The sequence below is a fragment of the Neophocaena asiaeorientalis genome, unplaced genomic scaffold (assembly GCF_003031525.2).
Source record: "Neophocaena asiaeorientalis asiaeorientalis breed wild unplaced genomic scaffold, Neophocaena_asiaeorientalis_V1.1 scaffold204, whole genome shotgun sequence".
NCBI classification, from domain to species: Eukaryota; Metazoa; Chordata; class Mammalia; order Artiodactyla; family Phocoenidae; genus Neophocaena; species Neophocaena asiaeorientalis.
Window position 1 is genome coordinate 10,340,544 of NW_020173922.1, and position 24,012 is coordinate 10,364,555.

Sequence of the window (24,012 nt, forward strand, 5' to 3'; positions counted from 1 at the left end):
AGAGCCAGATCACGTCCGGCCTGATAGGTCAGAAAAAGGATTTGGATTTTATCCTAAGGTCAATGGGCATCTACCGAAGGATCTTGAACAGGGGAACAATTATAATCAGATTTGGGTTTTTGTTTTGTTTTGTTTTACATAAATCAAGATACACTTGGTAAATACAAGCAGCAGAAGCTCATAAATATCACACAGGTATTTAAAAAGAGCACCGTCTGTAATAGCTATGTAACTGTATAAAAACAAAGAGGAGTGTTGATGAGATGGGAGCAGTGGGCTGGTGGCCTGAGCCTGGAGTCTGGGACGGCCTGCGTAGTCCACTTTTTCTGTGTTTTTGAGGACTACTTCTTGGTCTGATTTGACGCCAGGTTTGCATTTGGGTAAGCCACAATGAAATCCCCACTGAAAACTCTCCCCCTTCTTCAGAAGCTTCAAAAGAAAATTCCTCAAGTTTCCACTAAGACTAAGCTCATATGTGGGTGGTGGTAGGGACCACCTATAGGATGTGACTCAAAAGGTGCTAAAACACCACTCCTATTCAGTGTAAACTTTCTATTCCCTCTGCTAGTGTCTAAAATCCTACCATCACCATTCCATTCTGATGAATGTTCAACTGTCAAATATGGTAGCACTGGATCTATCCTGCCTTCCTGGGACGGAGCTGGTTTTTTGTGTTTTCTCAGGGATGGGAGGATTTGAAGCTTTTTGAGATCACTGGCCACACAGGGGCAGGGAGGGGCCATGAGACTGGGTAGGTTACAGAGGGTGAGAGTGAAAGGAGCTTGGGCTCGTTTGTAGTTAAAGGATGCATACATAATGTTGCATGTGTATCTTTACATAAACTTAGGTCAACATAGACGGGTATACTTATGGCATATACATGACTTTATAACATGGGAAGCAATAATGGTAAGGAACATAGGTCCCAGGATAGACCAACCTGGGTTCAGATCACAACCACTGTGACTCCAGGAAAGTTGTAGCACCTACCTTATAGGGTGGTTCGCAGGATTCAATGAGATAGTCTGTTTAAAGCCTTAGCACTGCTCTGAGGCATAAATGTTACGTTACTAAGATGATGAGTATGTTTGTCCTTGTGCAAACATGTGTGTGCCTGCACGTGTAGGTGCAGATGTGGGTATGTAAGGGAGACAGAGTATGTCTAAGAACAGGAGCGGGGGGACTTCCCTGGCCGTCCAGTGGTTAAGACTCTGCGCTTCCTGGTAGGGAACAAAGATCCAAAAAAAATACGAGAGAGGGGAAGAGGGAGAATGTTGGCCACCCCTGCAGGTGAAGTTCCCACTAGAGTGGCCCTTTCTGTGGGGCGAGGGGACTGAGGGACAGCTCACAGAGGAGACAGCTCAGCTTTACCAAGCGGGGACACCAAAGGGTCTGGAACTACAGGGCCTTCCTGATAAGCACAGAATCTAAAGTAGAAATTAGTTGAAGGAAACAGGCAACAGAGTGGGATGTGATGCTGAAGCTCAAAACACCCTACATAAAAGAGAGATGAAAGAAAAAAAAAAAAGAATTGAAAGTGATCTCTGGAATTGACATGTATCCAAATTAGGCCCCTGTGCTTGGAGAACATACGACTTCATGTGCTCCATCCTAAAGCTCCCCGCTGTTTTGAGCCTCATGCATGTTTGCTTTTTCAGAACTGACACAGAAGAACTTTGAAAAGCCTGTAAACCACTGTGATCTGTTCTCAGACCTCTTGGTTCCCTCCTATGATTTTCCCATGGAGTTATATCTAAGTACTTTCTTCATGATAAGGAATTGTCATCCCTGTGTTTGAGAGAGAAGATACAGTAAAAGCAGAGCACCCAGTATCTAGTCCCAGTTCTGCCCCTAACTCACTGGGTAACGTCAAGGAATCTCTCAGTCTCTCTGGGCACAGCTGCCTCATCTGCCACGGAATTTGATTGGTCACTTTGGGTCATTATCTTTTGACTTCCTGCCATCCTAGATGAGGTTTAGCTCCCCTCAAACATCTCTCCTCCCCTTAAAGTTGTATCACCATATGACATGGTGGTTGAGAGCCCAGATCACCAGCCTCTTGCTAGCTGTGACTCCTAGGATGAGTTATTTAACCTCGAGTCTCCATTTCATTCTTTGTAAAACGAGGGTAAGAAGAGCATAGTGTATCATTGGGTGGCTAAAAGGATTAAATGAGTTAGTGCAGTTAAAGTATTTAAAACAGTGCTTGGCACAGATAAGGGCTACACTACTCTGGTGTTATGTAATAATAATAAGATCATTACTACTTTATTGGGTAACTTTGTAGTGTTAAAAGAAATATACTATTGATAAATCAAGAAATAGAAGTATAAGCATTATCTGGGGCTATAAAAGTCTCCAGTGGGTAGGGTAGGGGGGACCTGGGACATTGCTTTTCCTTTTTCTTTAAGCCCTCCTGTGCTTTGACTTTTCAAGGATGTGTCTGGACCACCACAGTATTGTTTTTTTAATTTCAAAAGATTGAGCAAAAAGATCACTCAAGTCCCTCTCAAATCTCACAATTCAAGGACTGACTGTGATTTTTAAGGAACAGTATTTTTTAGGTGCCCTGTTTATCTTTGGTATCATAGCTACCATTAATACGTTTGACGTTTTCAGGAAATCCTCATAAAAGGTTAAAATAAACACAATCACCGGGGCATGTTTATAACTGAGTGTGTTTCAGCGTCTGGGAAAGGAGCGAAAATGAGAAAGGTGAAAATATAAACTTTGTAAATATTTGGACTTATGAGCTAGCAAAATATTTTGCCCCCTGTAATCTTTTCCCAGAAATCGACTCAGTTGCACAAAGGAAGGATCAGTAGCAGTAAGCTCAGAGGAAAGCACCGCCGGCGCCCAGCGCTGAAAGCGTTAACAGGGCTGAGTAAAGCGATCCCCGAAGTGAGTAAGGCTCGAGTTGTAAAAGTTTGCAAAGCAGCGGCGGCAGCAGCTCCCAGGGAAATGGAAGCCGGTCGAGGGAGCCTGGCGGAGCGGAAACCGAGAACCGTGCTGAGCTGAACTCAGCCGGGATTACAAACTCAAGGTTAGTGGACCCCGCACACCTCCCCGCGCTGACATCTTTGGAGAGTTGTCTCAGGAAGGCCGGCGCCGGCTCCCAGCCTGGTGTGTCCTGTCTGCTTTATTCACCAGTGGGGCCGCCGGCTGTCGTGCCAAACCTCCCGCGAATGCGTTCGCCCAAGCCCTGGCGCTGTGAGGGCCGGCGACCTCTTCCCTGGAGACTCTCCTAAAGGGGAGACTTCTTTTCAGACATCCGAAAGGAAACTGTTTCTGGGACAAGGATGATTTTCAGAATACACACACACATAGGCGCACACACACACACCTGTATACGCTGCTCTATCTTGGTTCTTGCAGGCTGTGACCACAATCCAGAATTCCTATCTGCTTCAGTTGAAACTGAGAACCATTGTCAAAGTAACAAAACAGGCTGTGCAACTTTATCATATGGGAGGGATATTGTCTCTGAGGCTAAGATAATCAAGGTGAGAAAAAAGAGAGAGGAAAGAAAGAAAACAAAAAAAAGAAACTTCCAAGCCACATGGCCTGGAGTTGACAAAAGAATTTTTGAAAATTAGTTTCTAGTAGAAATGTTTCTTGTATATTGCTAGAACAAAATAATGGGGGAAGATGTATTGTGAAGGAAAGAATTCTACAACTACACGAGATTCAGATACATTTATCTATGTAAACAGTTTGTTATAGCATGGTGCATAGCAGATAAACTTAAAAGAAGGGGGGAAAAAAAGAGTAAATGGCTTCAGAGAAATTGCATCCTGAGGGGCCTTTCATTTGAGACCCAGATGGACTGCCTGAGGGCTTTCACCCTTGGAGCCCTGGCTGAGAGAGCGGGGTGGCTTTGTCCCCTCAACAGGCCAGTTCTGTTTCCCCCTCTTGCCTTGCACACGGAGAGGCAATGAGTAAGTAGCCAGTGGCCGGCCGTGCTGACAGCTCCCTCACATCCACCAGCAGGCAGGAGTCGAGGCTTATACCTGCTAGCACTGAATCAGAATGAGTCATCTGAAACTTGGGTGCGGGAGCAAAGTCCTTGCGAACTGCCTTATGAGACGCTGGCTGGATGTAGGTGGGATACACCTCTCCGAGCACTCACAGTTTTTTCTTCTCTTCCTTTCTCCTTCAAACCGGCAGGCATCCAGACACTCTCAAGAGGCAGTCTCTGCCCCTTTGGCTCAGCTGACCTGACCATGTGGACTTAGCCCCTCCGGGTCAGGACTGGAGTTTTAAAATAAAATGGATGATGTGACATTACTTGATCTTCTGGAGTGCCCCGTGTGCCTCGAAAAGCTCGATGTCACCGCCAAAGTCCTCCCTTGCCAGCACACCTTCTGCAAACCATGTCTCCAGAGGATTTTCAAGACCCACAAAGAGCTGAGGTGCCCCGAATGCAGGACCCTGGTGTTTTGCAGCATCGAGGCGCTGCCGGCCAACCTGCTGCTCGTGCGCCTTCTGGATGGCGTGCGCTTGGGCCAGGGCTCAGGGGGAGGGGGGTCCCTCTGCAGGCCTGGCGTGCTGACCTCACAGGGCAGCAGGAAGAGCAAGACTCACCCCCGAGGTCTGCAGTGCAGCCCCTTCCAGCTGGTGCCTAACATCAGAATCCACATGGATGGGGTAAGAAAGATCTCATTTGTTCCTACTGTGTCCACTTGGAGGTTGGGTTTGCCTGCACCAGCAGTTGGGGCTTCTGTTCTTTTAGTTACATTTCAAAGACCCCCTGCGGAGGATTCCCTGGGGATAAGTTTCTGTGGGCGGTGATCGTTGTACTGAGACTTGGTGGAATCCTGAGTCTATCTGATCCACCCAGGAATGCTTAGATTGTTAAAGCTTCCCAGGTTCTCCCTGCTCCTCGTCCAGAAGGTGGTAGGACAAGGAACGCTTTCCTGATTATATTTTTGGTCTTACATTTCTGCTGTCCTGAGGCCAAACCAGGGCACGGGAAATGCACAGAGGATGGGAAAAAAGAAAAACAAATCTAACTGCTTGTTGCTTTTGAGATCTCAAAGAAATTTCCAAATGTCAGGTTTTGTTTGCATTTTACCCCGATCCATCTTTCCATTCCCAGTCATAAAGCGCCATGATGACAATGCTCATTCATAATGGTTCAAAGTTATCAAGACACTTAACTGCCCAAATTTCCCGTGGGAAGGGAGCCTATATGTGGGTAGAGTGATTGACAGGAAAGGCTGGCTGTGAAGTACAATAGATGTGTATAGGAGCCCCGCAGGTGTGTCTTACTTTACAAAATGAATAAAACATACACAAAGTGCACATCAGAGGCTGCAATAAAAAAAAAAGAAGAGCCCCAGGAGAGCCCCGGGAGATCACCCAGTAATGTTTTTGGTGTTTGTAATGTGAATCGCTCTCTCCAGCCTTGTGGGCACATCCTCAGGACTTTATCTGACCTGGATATGGGAAGCTGGGTAAGGGGACATTTCAAGAGAAGGGCGTGGTCCTTGTGGCTCCAGGAGGATTATTTGCTGTCACCCTTGCAGTCAGTGTGTCCACGTGGACATGGCAAGCTGTGGCTTGGGTGGGTGGCATACTTAGAAAGTCTTAGCGGGATTCGGTGAAGTCCCACCTGAAGCAAGCGTTAACACGGGCAGCAGTCTCACGACTCCCTGCTGTGAAGAGCCGCAGAGGGTGGGAGGGTCTTCCCCGGATGCCTTCCCACTGAAGGAGAATAGCCTTGTGGTGTGCATTCAGAGCAAGTTTCTAAAGTATTCCTTCCAACAGCTCACCCCTCCTTGGGTTCCCTGCACCTTTAAGCCACCCATGCAGTAGGGGTGTATGGAAACATTCCAAAATGAGAGCGGGAAGAAGCAGGGCATTGGTGTGATTTCTTCACTGCGGACTTTTTCGTGTCATCGGGCCTGTGTGCGTGAACACATTCCCGAAGAAGGCTTGGCGCCCTTGTTTAAGGCTCCTTATTAGCCCTAGGTCTAGTCATCAATCAGAATCCACAGGCCTGGAAAAGGCGGGGTCAGGGTTGCGGAGCAAACTTTCTGAGGCAGGCTGTGTTTATAGAGCATTAGGTTCTATCTTGGGTCAGCAAATCTCCCTTTGAATTCCTAAGACCCAGCAACCTCTCCCCTCCCTTGCGCTGCAAAGTCTGACTTGCCTCCCTGCAGGGCAGAGTATCATCGATCACTCAGAGTGTCGGGGGACTGGGAGAAGGCAAGTCCCCTACCACCTTCGCATGTTCTTGTTCATGCTTTCATCTTTTTTCGATGTGGCTATGTTGCTAAGAAAAGGTAGCAACAGATGGATCCACAGCTACCTACTTTTTGAACCACAGAGGATTCCCAGGCCCCTCCCGGCATAGGGAGTTGTAGGAACTAGAGCTGGTCCAACGGAAGAGACAGCCAGTAAGATGCTGCGTGTCCCTGGAACTCTTTCACAAGGACTTGTCACTTCAGACCAAGGTGCCGGTGATGGGGTTGTGCCCATCCTCTGAGATGCACTGGAGTCCTACCATGAGGCTGAAATGGAGAACCAAGCCGTTGAGGGCTCCTGCTTTCAGGCAGGACCTGGTTTAGTGAAGACTCTCTACAAGAGAGCAGAGCTGGCAGCCAGCCCGCAACTGCCCCTGTTTCCTTCATCTCCTGAGCCTACCTTTCTCCAAGTGCCTCGTGTCATCCCTTTTGCCTCTCTCAATGGGGATATGAACAAACTATTCCTGGATGTAAATACGGCTGTAATTCTGCAACCTGTTCTACTTCCCCAAATACAGCTACCTTTCCTATAAGTGTGAAAGCGATCGCGTGTCCCTGGGTTCAAAGAATTGCGGATTATCTGGGAGGCCACACTGTTCTGAGAGGCGGAGTGATGGCCTTGCATCCTCAGTCAAACCCTCACCAACCTACTTGCCCTCTCAGCCTCAGTTTACCCAATCCAGTCAACACTTAGTAATACTTGCTACCCCTCTTCCTCCAGGATAGTGTAAAGATTATCTTACAACATACTCATAGCACCTTAGAAAACCTATGCCATGTAAATGCAAAGCATCTTCATTATCATTAATTTAAACCGGCTGTATGTCTTTGGGCAAGCCACTTAAGCTTGCTGGGTCTCAATTTAAAATTCTGTAAAGTGGGAAAATGTATTCTAAAAACAGAGAGCCACTGTGAGGCTTAACTAAAGAGTGTTTGCAAAGCACTTTGAGATCCTTAGATGAAAGGCATTAAGAAGGTCGTTATCATAGTAAGCATTATTATTGACTGTTTAGTGTGCCCTGCCGTGCATGAGGCATTCTACAAAATACAGCAGGAGTGATAGCCCTTGCAGGAGAGTGTAATAGGTCTTATTATTGAACTTGAGTCTATGATGAGTCCAGGCCAGGATAATACTAAGTATCAAGTACTACCCTAACACGGCATAAATAACCTGTTGTCACAGGGTACCATTTTCTAAAACACCTCTTCCAAAGGACTCGATGTTAAGGTGGCACTCCCAAAGAGTTCATTTAACTTCCTGTCCAGCAGCTTTTTAAGCCCAAAGTCTGTTCTGCTCTCCTAAACTCATCAAAACCACAAGCTCATCAAGATGTTTCTGTTGGCTCAAAGAGGCCTGGTACTTTTTGTGCCAGCCAGTACACTAGGGTGGAACCAATAGTCACACTTCACGGTGCCAGCCCAAGAGACAAAAAAATAGTCCATTGTGCCTACCTGTCTAAAACCCTCCTAAGCCGATTGTGTAAAAAGAAAACTTGAGAAACGGCTGTAGGTTTCTACAGCACGCAATTATTTCAAACCAACAGGGGAGATCAACAGACTCCTGGAGGGCCCACGGCAGTGCAAATCCCACGGGCTCTTATTCCTTCCCGTACTGCAGGTGAGCCAGAGGAACTTTGCAAGACTTAGAGAAGATTATGGGCTTCTGTATAGCTGATCTCTCTTCCTCCTCTGTCTGTTATCCTTTAATAATATTTCTGAATTAGAACAGGCAAGAGGGGCTTCCCTGGTGGCACAGTGGTTAAGAATCCGCCTGCCAATGCAGGGGACATGGGTTTGAGCCCTGGTCCGGGAAGATCCCACATGCCGTGGGGCAACTAAGCCCATGCGCCATGACTACTGAGCCTGTACTCTAGAGCCCGCGAGCCACAACTACTGAGCCCATGTGCCACAACTACTGAAGCCCGTGTGCCTAGAGCCCATGCTCCACAACAAGCCGAGCCACCACAGTGAGAAGCCCACGCACCGCAACGAAGAGTAGCCCCCGCTCGCCACAACTAAAGGAAGCCCGCAGGCAGCAACGAAGACCCAATGCAGCCAAAAATAAATAAATAAATTTATTTAAGAAAAAAAAGGAAAAAGGCAAGAAAGCAGTGAAGATAAAATTTGCAAAGTTAGGTTTGAAAAATACCAGAATTCAAATCCTGATTCTGCCCCTTGATAGTTGTGTAATTTGGATGAATCACTTAAACCTCGGTGCCTCTAATCCCCCTTTTATAAACTAGAGATAACAGTAGTATCTACCTCAGAGCGTCAGTGGGGAGAAATAAATGAAACTGTTAATGTCAGTTAGCTCGTAGCACCGCAACTGGTTCCTATTACAAGCTCAATAAATATGAGCTGTTATTCTTATTAAAGCGACTCAAGACTTTCCAGTCTAAATTACACAACATCTCTCACCCCCTTGTTAATCGAGTGTCCTCCAGAGATGGTCCTGGGTACCCTGATTTTTGGTTTGCTTTGTGTGTCTCCAAAGGATCCGGGGCCATGATTCAGGTGTGTGATTTCTCCCAGCATGAGCTGACTTGGCAGCTCACTTCCAAGACCCTTTAGGAGCTAGGAGTTGATTCTAGGAGAAAACGTGCTACCCAGCCTCACTTCCCCAAATGGCAGGCTCAGCAGGACACCATACAAAGGGCAACAACCTGGTGCACCTCCGCAGCATCACCAGTTCCTCATTAAGGTCTAGCTTTCCTTTCCCCTGCACCTCTCTATCCCCAGTACAAACGTTGCCGCCCTGGGCCTTGCAGGGCCGGACTCTCTCCCTTCTTTGTTAAACAACATGCCAACCACACACATTCCTGTCTCACTTGCCCTGTCTCAGCAAGAACACACCTGCCACCTACAGCACACAGACCAGGTGGCCGTGTCCTAGAAACTTTTTCAGCTGGTGTTACAAGCAGCTGAGATGGCAAAATGAGGTCAGAAGGCACATGAGGGAATTGAGGCTGGGTAGAAACCAGAAGGCGCCCAGCCCCTTTTCCTGGGTTTCAGCTGCTGTGTCCTTCGGCAGAGCTGTGACACAGACGGTGGTTTCTGCTAAACTTACAATGGGACTAAAACCATCCCAAGCCCCTGAAAACAGCAGGCAGATGCCACTGGGTCAGCAAGGCCTGGATGCGGCAAGTGGAGGAAGACATAAAGGTAGGAGCTGAGGTTGAGAAGTCAGGAGACCCAGATGGTTCCCCAGATCCACCCACATATGCAAACCTTTTAAAAAACCACATGGCCCCAAACTGGCTTTGCTCCCAACCCTCTCTCCATGGACCTCCTTCCTAGTTATAGTTCCCTCCCTTTTACTGATTAGTGTTTAAGGATTGTGGTCAAATGGAGCTGGGTTTGTGCTGGGATTCAATTACTTGTGAGCTATGAGGCCTCAGGCAAGTCACTTAACCTCCCTGACCTGCAGTTTCCATATTTGTGTAATGGGGATAATAATGGCGTACATATATCAGAAGGCTATTGTGAGATTAAAATGAGATAATGTATGTGAAAAGCTTAGTATAGTATGGTACATAATAGACGCTAATAAATGTTAAATAACAAAATTAACAATAGAGGAGAAAGCTTGGGGCATTGGATTTGCACCCACACATAAACATGCAGAGACTTCTGTTTAAAAATTAAGCAAAGGAGATAGCAAAAGGACAGGGGCTTCACGAAAAGACAAAACTATAGTGATGAAAAATCGTGGTTTTCAGTGGTTACCAGGGGTTCTGGGTTGGGAGAGGATTATAAAGGGATAGCATGAGGGAATTTTATGGGATGAAGGGGCTGTCCTGTATCCTGTTTGTGGTGGCAGTTAAATAAATCTGTGTATGTGTTAACATTCATAGGAATATATACCAAGAGAAAAAAAAGTCAATTTCACTGTATGATGATGTTTAAAATAATATTTTTAAAAATGAAAGGGAGCCCTTATACATTTCTTTGAGTCTCTGCCTGATTTTTACTGGTCCCACTCTGATGTCCTTTCATCTCTGTGTGTACTGGGTCAAGGCTATTTCAGAGAAGGATTTTACCATCATTTAAATGATCAGGGTAGTTCCTGCAGGTGGGCTTCTCTCTGTTTTCGCAAACCATTCTATTACCTGCTTCAGTTTTCTCATCAGTTAGAGGTATCTGGCCAGTAGACAAACACAGCGGCTCGACCCCCAGTGGATGGCCCAGGCAGATGGCTGGGATAGAAGGTTCTCCTCACTCAACCTCAATTATCCAGCACATGCGCTGGGGCACGTCACCTAAGGGATCAGTCAACGCATATTTTGTGTCATTTTGTTGCCGCTTAGGTTGCCTTCCCATATGTCCCTTCATACTATAAAAAGATTATGGAATGAGGGAAAGTGCTGTTCAGCCCTTGACTCAAAGAGCATCCTCATCCATCCCATTCCAGGCACCATTACGTAGCTTTGGGCTTAGCTGGGCCCAGCCCAGCTCTCTTCAATCTCATTATCTTCTCCCTTTCTTTCTTATCTTTAAATTCATGCTTATATGACAGACCTTCACAAACTGTATTCTGTACGCTATTAATGGATGTTCCATAAAGCTCCAGGGTCAAACAAACCTGGACTGAAACAGAGCCAAACATTTTTTTTCTTTGCCGCAGGACTTTTCGGCACTTGTAGCACGCTGATGAGCTGTGACTCTCTAAGTGGTAGATAATAAGAAGAAACGTTCCCCAAATTTCTGTAACAGTGATACTCCCCTCTCCCTCCTTTCATTAGTACCTTGAGTAGTGTTAATTGTCATGGAACAAATTTGGGGAAATGCTGTCTCATACTAATGCAGAGGTAGTTAAGCCCCCAGAGGGAACCTTTATTGTGGTTAGAGACTGTTGACTCCAAGAAGAGTTTTAGGCAAGCTCTTGTCATTAGAAGATATTTTTGGAAAACTGTTTGAAACTCACTATCGCCACCTTCTGCAGTATTTATTTAGCTTCTGTCAGTAGTCAGCTATAGGTACACTGGGAACCCACACAGCAAAGTAAAGATTTTACCTTCCCAGTGCTTACCGTCTAATGGTAAAACCAACTAGTTAGATACATGTGTCTAAGCATACATACATAAATATATATGTGAATATGTGTGTGTGTGTGTATATATATATAACATATCCCTGATTTAAAGATATTATCTATTGTAAGATATATTATTTAGTTATAGCTCTTAAGGGAAAAGAAGCATTACCATGTTAGATGTTCACTGTAAGATACATCCAATTTTAGAAATGTTAAGACATGAAAAAAGGAATGTCTTACTGAAGAGTACATATTGTGTGATTCCATTTATATAAAATTCTAGAAATGGCAAAACTATAAACTATAGTGATTTTTTGGGTAATGCAAATGTTTTATGTGGTGGATATAGGTTTGTCTAAATTCATCAAACTGTACATTTTTAAAAAGCTCATTTTTGGTATGTAAATTATAACCCAGTAAAGTGATTAAGACAGAGAAGCCTTAGACACAAAAGATGATGGTTTATGAAAATGTCAGACGAGGACGTGGTTCAGTTTAAGGGAAATGAAGTTTGGCCAATAAAAAGAAACTTCCTACAAAAAATAGGTGTTTTAATGGTCAGGAAGGACATGGTCAAGGAGTGAAAAAGCAGGGTCTACTCTGGGCATGTGGGTGCTAGGAAAGTCAGGGCAGGACAAGGATATCTTGAACAGAATGGAAGTTGGAAGAGAGGGAGAAGGAAGCAGATGGAGTGGAGATGGGGTGACCTGTTACCTGCTTCAATACCACTGCTAGGAAGGCATGTGTCAGTTACTCTGTAATAAAGTCTCTCTGCAGCCAAACTGCTTACCTGTCATCATGTGGCCTGATGGATTCAGTGCAGCCAAACAAGATATCTCTGCTCCAAGCAGATGGCTGAGCTCACTGGGTAACTGAGCAGCAGTCTCCACTTCACTGGCAGACAGAGCCACCCTTTTCCACTGAAATGGTCAGGTTACCTGACAACCCTAGCATGCAGGAACACGAGCCAGCACACCCAAAGCAAGGAGTAGAACACAGGACAAGGAAAGACAAGTCCATCTGTTGTGAGCTGCTTCCTGCAACTTGGGTCTGTGTCCGCCCCCAGGGTCACACCGTTCTAGATCCCCAGGTCAGAAGCTAGGGCATTCAACAGACTGCTTCTAAGTGCCTGCTACATGCCAGGCTCTGTCTTGAAAGCTCACACCATTGAAAGCCCATACCGGGAATGCTCATGGTCTCAGACTCCAGGACTCACATGGCAGCTGAGTTCACCTCAGATCTCTGTCATTTTTCCAATCTTTTTTCCAAACACCAGCAGAACAGGCAACTTGTCCTGTGTCTCGATACTGTGCTTGGAGTACCCAGCCTACAACCTGGCCCAGATTAGGAACGCCCAAATATTTTTCGAATGGATGAATAAATAATGAATGTATTCATGTCTCCGGTAGACTTCATGGAATCACGGAATAACCCTTCATAATGCAGAAATGAACTCTTTATGGATAGAACCATGACAAAGCTATGTGAGGAATGAGCAGCTTATTACAGTAGGCATACTGAAATATTCTAGGTGGGAATCACCTTATTAAATACCCTTTTGGGTGACAAACAGTACTGTCCAGAGAACACAGTGTGCCAGGTTCAAAACCACTTAGCTCATGAATTGCTAACCCTAAGAAGATAGGAAATGCCTCTCCATATATGGCCAAACTCCTGCATCAGACACCACAAATTCTATGTGCTCCTTTGGTCATGGGGGAAACACTTCATGTTGAGTTAATGTACACTTAGTCCCAGGGATACCAGTGACAGAAAAGATGAGGCACTAGAAGAATTTGCTCCTGAGTTATGAGCTAAATTGACCTGGCCTCCTACATGAAGGGAAGGCAGTTACTTCAGGTAGGAACATGGCCCCTGCACCTCTCATGCTGACAAACCTACAACACACATGTATATAATGTATATAACATACAGGTTGCCATTTTAGCCATTTTTACGTGTATAGGTCAGTGGCATTAAGTATATTTACATTGTTTTGTAACCATCACCACTATCTATCTCCAAAACTTTTCATCATCCCATACTGAAACTCTGTACCAATTAAACAATAACTCCTCATTGCCCCGTGTGTGTGTACATGTATGTGATTGTATATATATATGTACATATACACACACACATATTTAAAACTTTTTTCTGAGTAAGAGGAGTAGGTGTTTTAGTATCATTTTTTAAATATGTATTCCAGTTTTCTGCTGCTTCTGAACTTAGACTTCCAATGAGATAAGCAAACAAGATAATGCTGTGATTCAGGACAAAGGCGCTTCATAAATGTATACTGGCTGTGTGCTTCTGGGCAAGTTACTTAGTAATCCTGAGCATCGCTGCTACAAAATGAAAATAGGCAACTTAACTCAAAGTGTTCTTGGGAGGAGTTAATGAGGCGATTCTTGTAAAGTGCTTAGCACAGGGTCTGGACAAAGTAAGCTCCTAGTAAAGGTTAACTGTCTGCTTGCACTCATCCAGGTAGGTTAATCTCAGAAAGTACCACTACACTGACTGCGGTCAGCCTGCCATTTTACTGCACCGAAGACACGGGAGTAATGGTGATCGTGGCATCATTTGGAGGATAAGTCAAGATAATTCTTGTGAAGTTCTTAGCACAGGGCATGATGCATGGTACTCCGTGACAGCAAGTGTGAGGCATTATTATTCTTTCCTATGCCTCATTCATTCAACAAGCATATTCAGGATGTCTTTTATGAGTAAGACCCTTTGCCAGGCTCTACTGAAGAACAAAAGCAAATATGATATGATCCTTAATAACATGTAGACATGGAAGAGACCCAGGAAAACTGACTAATTCACCAAAATGGCTGAAACCCTCCCTTAAAGAGCTCATGGTCTTTTGGGACACATCCACGTAAAGTAATAATTATGATGCGGTTAATAAATGTTAAACAAAGGACTTACTATGTCAGGCACTGGGTAAAGCACTTTTACCTACAGAATCTCACTTAAACTTAATTCTTTCTACAACCCACTGAGATAGGTGCTACCATTTTCTCTACCTCACAAATAAGAGGCTTGTGCTCAATAAATGTTCATATAAGAAAACACAATGGGAGAAAATGGCTGCAGATCGAAATTGAGCATTCTGTATTTGTGTTTGGGGCAATTATTGAGGTTGCATTTTTTTAAAATGGAAATGGTCTGATTCTTAACCATTCATAGAAACCCACGACACTGACGACTGCAAACCTCACAATACACTGAGAGGCATGTACATTGGGTGGTGAGTCCTGGCATCATGGTCCCAATGCTGCTGGTTTGGGAAAATGTGCCTTTTGGCTGCCATTCACACGCACAGCACGGAAAACCAAGTGAAGAGGTGAGAGAGCTTGGATCATTCACTGTTACTCTTCCCTGAGAGGCTAACAGGAAAACTTTAGCCTGGAGACAGGAGAAATAAGGCAAATAACTCCCGGGGTGCCTGAAGCAAACCACCCCAGCTGAGGGTATCAGCCACCTGCCAGTGTTAGAGAAGGCAAGTATGGAACCATCTGCCTAACTGGGAAACTGGCCCACGTGGCTGACTGCAACCCATCCTCTGGTCTCAGTGTAGCCTTCACTCCTCCAGGAAGTCAGCCCTCTGTCCCAAATCCCAAGCCAGCCGGCCATTTGTTCCTCCTCAGGCTCCCAGAGTCCCCAGTGCTACCCTCTGGCCTTGTAGCACACATAAGGTCCATGAGGTCAAGGAAGTGTCTTGTCTCCTCCGTACTCAGCACAGTGCCCGAAATGCAACCAGCATTCAATAAATATTGAAGTACTGAATGCATAGTGTTGGCGATATTGCAAGACACTGCAGTTAGATTCAGAATCTTCAAGGCTCAGGAGCCCCTGGTGTCTCCCCCTGAGGCTAGAGGAGAGGAGACATCCCAGCCATCTCGTCCCCAGGATCCCTTCCAGCCCCTGTCTTGTTGACAAGGGTGTTTCTTGACTCAAGGCCAGGTGTGCTAGGAATGGCATGTAAGTGCTTGCAGGGGATTCAGAGGTAATTGGGAGGTGAAAAAAGAAATCAGAGCAGAACGGAGCCAGAGAGAGAGGAGAACACCAACTGACTGGCAGGCGCAGCCCTCTGAGCAGGTTGCCCTGGATTTGCGGAATTGAGGATGATACGGCCGCACACATAGAAGTGTTTTATTTGGTTGCCAAGGCAACGCAGCAGAGTCAGTGGGCACGGAGCAGGAATAGATGTCTGCAGAGCTGTGTTCCGGAAGGGTGATTGGCTGTGATATTAATGAGCTGCCTGGATAGGAGAAAGGCAAGGCTGACATAAACCTGATTTGGGACTTTTGCTTAATAAACAGGAATGGCAGAGAAATGGAGGGGCAGAAAAGAAAACTTCTCTTTCTGGCTTTCTGGGGAAGCAGGAGAGGTAATCTTCTGGACTTCCAGTTTCTCATTGGAGTGGTTCCATGCTTGAAGGAAGGCGGAAGGGGATGATTGAAGAACAAAAGGAGATGGCAGCGTTTTCTTCCCCTTAAGAGATTATAAAAAGGATGCAGAAGCCCACATTTTAACAAAAAGAACATTTTCCAATTCCTCCTTTTACTTCCCTTTGTGTGAGAAAGGAAAAGAATTTGCTGTTAAGCTTGTTTCTTTTTATTTTGTTTTTATTTTCTTAAGTTGTTGAAACACTAAGATTTTTTTTTTTTCACGATCATAAAACTTTGTGATTGAGAGAGGTCCTGGGTTTTCTAACTTCTCCTCTACTTGCTGTCCCAAAGCCTTGAGAATCAGGCAAACGCCAGCACTCAGAGTGCTTGGCCCGATTGCTTGGGCAAGGAGGGTGGGACCAGAAGAGAGAGAAGCCAGACGGGAGGTGGACATTATTAATTTGCACCTTAATAACTACAACTGTCACATAGCACACACCGTGTGCCAGACACTGTGTGAAATAAGCATGGTTTTCTTGAGTTCTCCCAACAGCCTTTGGAAGTCCATGGTGTTTTCTCATTTTACAGTTGAAGGAACTGCTAGGAAGTGGCAGAGACAGGATTTGAACTAGGTTTGCCTACATCCAAGGACTGGGCTCTAAACGAGATCAGTCAGGGTGACCAAAACAAGTATGGTGTTCCCTTGGCACCTCAGGGAGCCCTGCACCACCTGCCATTGCTGGTTAGTTCCTGTTGGCACCAACACCACCATTCAAATGTGGTTGAGAAGCCTTCCAGAGCATGATGTAGTCTGTAGCAAATCCAACTCCATGAGCACGATATGCTGTGCACCTGGTCATAAATTTAAGGGTTTAAGTGGTAGGAATGAGTCTAAGTGGATGGAGAGGGAGACAAGAGAGGAGGAAATGGAGCCAGAGAAAAGAGGAGGGTAGGGATAGAGAAAGGCAGAAAAGACACATGGGAGATGTAGACGGGCAACAGAAAGCAGGGAGGAAGGAGGAGGAAAGGGAGAAGCTGATCAAGGAAGCAAGTGCTGGGGGGAGGACTCCTTGGGGAGATATGTTATCAGGAGATATGGCAGGCTCTGAGCCGGAGCTGGTCTGCTTTTCTCGAAATATAAACAGAGTTAGATCAAAATATTTATGCTCCATTCCTTTCGGAAACCTGTCATCGGGATAGGCAGAATGGTCTATTAAAGGTGGAGAAAAATAGAGCCTGAAATTCAGGAAAGTCAGCTTCTAATCCTGTCTTAGCTGAGAACCAGCCTGGTGACATGAAATGTATCTGAGTGCTTAGTAAATGTAAGCAATCACTATGGCTATAGAAAACGTCTTAGATTCTCTGAGTCTCAGAATTCCACTGTCTCAAATATTTTACAGAATATGCAAATGATACAGAAGTATTTACATTTATGTTGCTTTAAAAAATCTATATAAATTTAAAGATTTTCAGAGAAACAGTTACTGGTTTTGAACCCTTATGGTCTTCACGGGCCTGGGCTAAATACCTGCAAAAGCTTATTGAAACCACAGAGCAACATTGTTTAACAGCAGAGGAAACTGAGGTTCAGGAGTAGAGTACTGAGTCGCTTGCCCAGAGTTACTTGTGTAGACTAACTCTAAGCCCACATTGTTTTTTTTTAATTTTTTAAAATTGAACTATAGCTGATTTATAATATTGTGTTAGTTTCAAGTATACAGCAAAGTGATTCAGTTATATATATATTTTTTTTCAGATTCTTTTCCTTTATTGGTTATCATAAGATACTGAATATAGTTCCCTGTGCTATACAGTAGGACCTTGTTGTTTATCTATTTTATATATAGTATCTTGTATCTGCTAATCCCAAACTCCTAATTTAGCCCTCCCCTCCCCTTTCCCCACTGGTAATCATAAGTTTGTTTTCTGTGTCTGTGAGTCTGTTTCTGCTTTGTAAATAAGTTCATTTGTGTTATTTTTTAAATTCCACATATAAGTGATATCATATGATATTTGTCCTTCTCTGATTTACTTCACTTGGTTTGATAATCTCTAAGTCCATCCATGTTGGTGCAAATGGTATTATTTCATTCTTTTTTATGGCTGAGTAATATTCCATTGTGTATACATATCAACATAGCTTCTTTATCCAGTCATCTGTTGATGGACATTTAGGTTGCTTCCATGTCTTGGCTATTGTAAATAGTGCTGCTACGAACATTGGGGTGCATGCATCTTTTCAGATTAGAGTTTTCATCTTTTCCAGATAAATGCCCAGGAGTGGGGCTGCTGGATCGTACGGTAACTCTATTTTTAGTTTCTTAAGGCACCTCCATACTGTTCTCCATAGCAGTTGCACCAATTTACATTCCCACCAAGCATGTGGGAGGGTTCCCTTTCCTCCACACCCTCTCCACAAGCCCACATTCTTGACTATCGCATTATGCTACCCTGCAGCACAGTAGCTCTGCTTTCCTTGTGCAAAGAGTATATGTAGCACATATCTTTTGTATTTATTAACGTGGCGTTAGTAACTTCCTCTCAAGTCATGTTACCTGTGTAAATCTTGTCACTCCAGAACTACATGGTACCAACCACACGTGCAGGGACTGAGTGAGTCTTCTAATTCCTTTATATTCTAGAATCTCACACCTGCAGGAGATCTCAAGGTCCTCCAAACTAGCCAGCCACTCTCCTATGCTTCAGTCCTCTTTGACTTCCCACAGAGACACCCACTTGACTGTTGCCTTCAGAACTCCAGTGTGGGCGAGTTTTCTGTGCCTGAACCTAGGCTATTCCCTCCATTTCTTGCCAGCAATCTTAGAAAAGTCTTTCTGAGGTTGAGCCACACAAAACACAGCTGCTCTCTCTTTCCATGGAAGCCTACAGGTCTTTGAAGGCAACTCTGGAGGGTTGCATCTTATTTTTGTATTTCATTTTCAATCTTACCTTCTACAGGCTAAAGTACTTCTCTTAGTTCACCTAGAGAGCTGGTTTAAGTATTTCTAACTCAGGGGGCAAGATGGAGGAATAAGAGCAGGGCCTCTGAAGTCATGAGAGCTGATTTCAAATCCCAGTTCTACCTCCTGTTAGCTGTATGCACTTGGGTACGTCATTTAACCTCCCTGAGCCTCACTCTCTTTACCTGAGGATGAGGTAACATCCAAACTACCCCACACAGCGGTTCTGAGGATTAAACAATATAACACATGTGACACACTCAAGGACTGGCCCATAAGTGCACTTAGTCCACGTTGGTGATTTTTTTTTTTCTACTGAGGTATAGATGATGTACAGTATTATATAAGTTTCAGGTGTACCACATAGTGATTCACAATTTTTAAAGGTTATATTTCACTTATATTTATTATAAAATACTGGCTATTTTCCTCATGCTATACAATATATCCTTGTAGCTTATTTATTTCATACATAGTAGTTTGTTCCTCTGAATTCTCTATGCCTATATTGCCCCTCCCCCTTCCCTCTCCCCACCAGTTTGTTCTCTGTATCTGTGAATCTGTTTCTTTTCTGTTATATTCACTACTGTTTTTTTTTTTTCAGATTCCACATATAAGTAATATCATACAGTATTTGTCTTTCTCTGTCTGACTTATTTCACTTAGCATAATACACTCCAGGTCCATCCACGTTGTGGCAAGTGGCAAAATTTCATTCTTTTTTATGGCTGCATAATATTCTGTTGTATATATAAACCACATCTTCTTTATCCATTCAACTGTTGATGGGCACTTGGGCTGCTTCTATATCCTGGCAATTGTAAATATTGCTGCTGTGAACGTTGTGGTGCATGTATCTTTTCAAATTAGAGTTTTTGGTTTTTTCAGATATATACTCAGGAGTGGAATTGCTGGATCATATGGTAGTTATATTTTCAGTTTGCTGAGGAACCTCCACACTGTTTTCCATAGTGACTGCACAAATTTACATTCCCACATGTTGGTGACCTTTTTATTCTTTAGTATTATTATTGCCCCTCTCCCTGCATAGTTGTCCATCTTATTTCACTGGGAGCATCTGGTCCAGGATCCAGTTGCTTTTTGCTTAAACCACCCACAAATAAGCATAACAGGGTCTGTCCCAGAAAAGACCTCTGCAGTATCTCCACACTGGGATTTCAGGAAGAAATGCCACAGTCCTAGAGAATGTCTCTTGGGATCTCTTCCTTGTAAAGAGTCTCTAGCCATAACAAACCTTCCTAAAACAATAACAGGAATGCTACTCTTGAAAGCACTATAGAAGACAAAATCTCTCTTTTTTTATACTGTATGTTTGGGAGGGTGCATGTAACATTCTGTGGGTGCAAGGTAGGCTACTGGTATAAACTAAACTCAATGAAAGGAGAAAGCACTACATTCCAGTAATAATGCCACGAGTAGGTACTCATTATACAAATATATATCAAGCGCTGTCACTATGTACCAGACAGTAAACTGGGCAGCAGGATATAATAATGAACAAGATAGACATAAAAGGTACACTCCACTGGGATTGATAAAAAGAAGAAAAAAGCCATGGTCTTAGTTAGGTTCCCCCCAGAATCAGACTCTGACATGAGGATTGAGTGCTCATAGATCATTTGGGAGAAATGAGGACATCGGTCGGGGCGCGGGAACATCATACAGGAGAGGGAGGTGACTAGTTAAGGTGTGTTTTGAAGCCACTCACCACAGTGGGCTACTGACGCTTTACCCCTTGGGAAAGCTCTAGGAAGCAGTGTAAAACTCAGACTGAAGAATTATCCTGGCCAAGAGGTGAGAGATCTGGGGCATTTATACCTCTATACCTGTCGGCCAGTGGTTAAGAGCTACCCCAAGGGGCAAAATATGTTCTAGAAGCTCAAGGGAAGGCTTCCAACAGAATTGCAGGTGCTGGCTATAGGAAGTGAAGTTGAGTTGCACAGAAATGATAAAGGGATCTGAGAAGATATGGGTAGAGCACCAACCATGTCACTGACATACATACGAAATAACCAAGATAATCACAAATTGTGCTGCGTGTCTGCTGTATAAACTAAGTCTTATCTATACAAGGATATGAAATAGAGGATAAAAGGGAAGATCTTTGATCAGGGGAGGCATTGATGCTGAGACCTGAATGATGAGAAGAGGGCAGCTCTGTGACAAGGAAAGAACTGGGTTCCAGCGAAGGAGGACATCTTGAGCCTGATCCCAGATGGAACTCGCTAAGTTTGGGGAACCAACTGAATGCCCACTTGGCTGAGGGGTGATAAGCAATGAGGTGAGATGCATGAGAATAGACTTCAGAGGAAGGTATAGAGGGACCAAGAAACGATGGTCATGAAGGGAGCTTGGATCCTAGATGCAATGAGAAAGATTAAAGCAGGAAAATCATCTGACCTGATTTTCAATTTAATATATTACTTCGGCTCTTGTGTGGGAAACGAATTTCTGGGGTACAACAGTAGAAACAGAAGATCAGTTTTAAGTCTTCTGGATGGGTGGCCTGGACTAAGATGGCATCTGTGATGGAGAGAAGTGGATGAGTTTGAGAGCAAACTTGGAAGTAGAAACAGTGGGACTTGCTGCATTTGGGCACGCAAATTGGACCCTTTATGTGCCACTAACCTTACTGAAAACTCACTATGCCAAGCACTTCCATTTAACTCTTGCAACTTCTGTGTGAGGCAAATACCATTCCCTTCACCCCATTTTACAGGTAGGGAGACTGAGACTCAGAAAGATTAATTTGCTCAAGGTCTCACAGAGATCAAGAGACAAAGCTGGATGTGGCCATAGCTGGTGACCTTAAGGTGCTCTATGGTCTCATTTAACCCAAGAGGAGGTGGGGATTGGCCCACGTCACCCTCTTTGAATGTGTGCCTCACTGTTCAACGGTGTTAAACCTGCAGGATGTCAGTCAGGCAGAGGGAAAAGCACAGGCATTAAAACCAAAAGACCTGAGTCTGAATCCCAGCTCTCTCACTGGCTACTGTCACTAGAACTCTCTGAGCCTCAGTTTCCTCCTCAGTAAGGTAGTAACATCTACTTCAAATGGTTGTTCTTTTTTTTATTTTATTTTATTGAAGTATAGTTGATTTACAATGTTGTTTCAAATGGTTGTTCTTGATATTATGATAAATGGAACCTTGTAAAGGCTGAATCACCAGGTTGTCCAGACCCAACTCAGACCACCTCCCTGGGTGCCTCCAGCCAGGAACAGAACTGGGGCCACATAAGGCCTCCATCCTTGGGAGTTGGTTCAGGAGACTTGACTCTCAGGACTCAGAGGGGCAGATTTCTTCAAAGGGGAAACTCATCCAAACAAATTCCTCCCATGACTCTGCCTAGACCTAGACTGGGTGTTGCATAAAAGGCAGTCCTAACCCAAGTTTATCTCAGGCTTTCTTTAAAAATGCCACCTTGTAAGGAATCATAAAACACAGGTGCTGGGCTTCCTTGGTGGTGCAGTGATTTAAGAGTCCGCCTGCCAATGAAGGGGACACGGGTTCGAGCCCTGGTCCGGAAAGATCCCACATGCCGGAGAGCACCTAAGCCTGTACGCCACAACTACAGAGCCTGCGCTCTGGAGCCCATGAGCCACAACTACTGAGCCCATGCGCCACAACTACTGAAGCCTGTGCACCTAGAGCCTGTGCTCTGCAACAAGAGAAGCCACCGCCATGAGAAGCCTGCGCACTGCAGCGAAGAGTAGCCGGCACTCACCACAACTAGAGAAAGCCCACGTGCAGCAACGAAAACCCAATACAGACAAAAATAAAAAAAAATAAAAAACACAGGTGCTGAGAGCTGAAAAGGACCATAAAAAACCATCTGGCCCAATGTCTTCCTATGCAAATGCGGAGTCTGCTGCTTAGCGAGAAGAAAGGACTATCTAAGGCCACACAGTTTGCCAGTGAATAAACACTGGGACCAAAGTCCGGGCGCTCTGAATCTTGGCCTGAGCACTCTGTATTTTAACTGCCTTGCATCTTGCCCAGGCCATTGTAGTGAGTTTGTTGGGCTTGGGTCAGAGGCCTCCAAACCAGATTTCAGCATAAAGAACTCCTTTAGAAACGTGAGCACATTCAGATCATGTGTAGTGTTTTGCAGCATGGCCTGGTGAGGGCACTTTCAAACCTCTGGCCCTCAACTGCAATCTGGGCTGAAAAGCATGTAAGCATCTACACGGTCTCACGGTTTATGCCAATTTTGAGCCTCAAAAGGCAATTTCCAAAGACTCAGGGGGAAAGAACAAGGGACAAGCTATACAGAGAGACATAGAATAAAACTAGGATGGCAATGAAAGAAAAATCTTTCCAATGTAAAGCAAAAGGTATGAAAGAGATGCGCCTGGAATTGGCATCCAGTGGCTCTAATTTCATGGATATTGTTCTTTAGAATCACTTTGTTATGCAACCATTTGCCCAATCCCACCTGCTATTTCGGTTTTGTCTTTTAAATATTTTTAATTATTTCCAAAGAATAGAAAAGCGATTGCTGGCTCAGAGGGGATGAATATTTTTGAGACTCCTGATATGTAATGTTCATTTGCTTTCATCTGTGTTTGTCAGAACTTTTACTTGCAAGTGACAGAAACTCACCTCAAATGAGTTCAAATAAGAGTGGGAATTTGTTAGCTCATGAAATGGGAAGTTCAGAGAGCTGATCTCAGGGCTTCTAAGGACCCAGACTGTCTTGCCAGTTTGCTCCTGTATCTTAACTCCACTTCTTTCCCGATATTGGCATTATTCTCCCCAATTACAAATAACATTCTCCACGATGGGGTTGGAAGAAGGTGCATCCCCCAGGTTCCAACAGAATCCACTGCAGTTGGTAATAATAATAGGGACTTCCCTGATGGTCCAGTGAGTAACACTCTGCGCTCCCAATGCAGGGGGCCCGGGTTCGATCCCTGGTCAGGGAACTAGATCCCACATGCCGCAACTGAGAGTTCACATGCCACAACAAAGATCAAAGATCCTGTATGGGGTTTCCCTGGTGGCGCAGTGGTTGAGAGTCCACCTGCCGACGCAGGGGACACGGGTTCGTGCCCAGGTCCGGGAAGATCCCACATGCCGCGGAGCAGCTAGGCCCGTGAGCCACGGCCGCTGAGCCTGCACATCTGGAGCCTGTGCTCCACAACGGGAGAGGCCACAGCAGTGAGAGGCCCGCGTACCAAAAAAAAAGATCCTGTATGGCACAACTAAGACCCAGAGCAGGCAAATAAATAAATATTTAAAAATTTTTAAATGATAATAATAATAAATTAATTAAGAAGACGCAGAATTACTAAATTCACAGAATTTCTGGGAGGGCTGCAAAGCCTGACTGGAGGCCAGTCTGCC

The 24,012-nt window shown here is 44.6% G+C and overlaps 1 protein-coding gene across 2 annotated transcripts in view; it reads left to right on the forward strand.

Moving 5' to 3' along the window:
- Positions 1-2,956: 2,956 nt before the first annotated feature.
- The window catches only part of SH3RF2 (SH3 domain containing ring finger 2), a 137,450-nt gene continuing 116,394 nt past the window's right edge, over positions 2,957-24,012 (forward strand). For both annotated transcript variants that reach the window (XM_024752332.1, XM_024752331.1), the window contains exons 1-2: positions 2,957-3,043; positions 4,168-4,647. In XM_024752332.1, the coding sequence (XP_024608100.1) occupies positions 4,270-4,647 (378 nt within the window). In that variant the 5' untranslated portion in view covers positions 2,957-3,043; positions 4,168-4,269. The remainder of the gene's footprint in view (positions 3,044-4,167; positions 4,648-24,012) is intronic.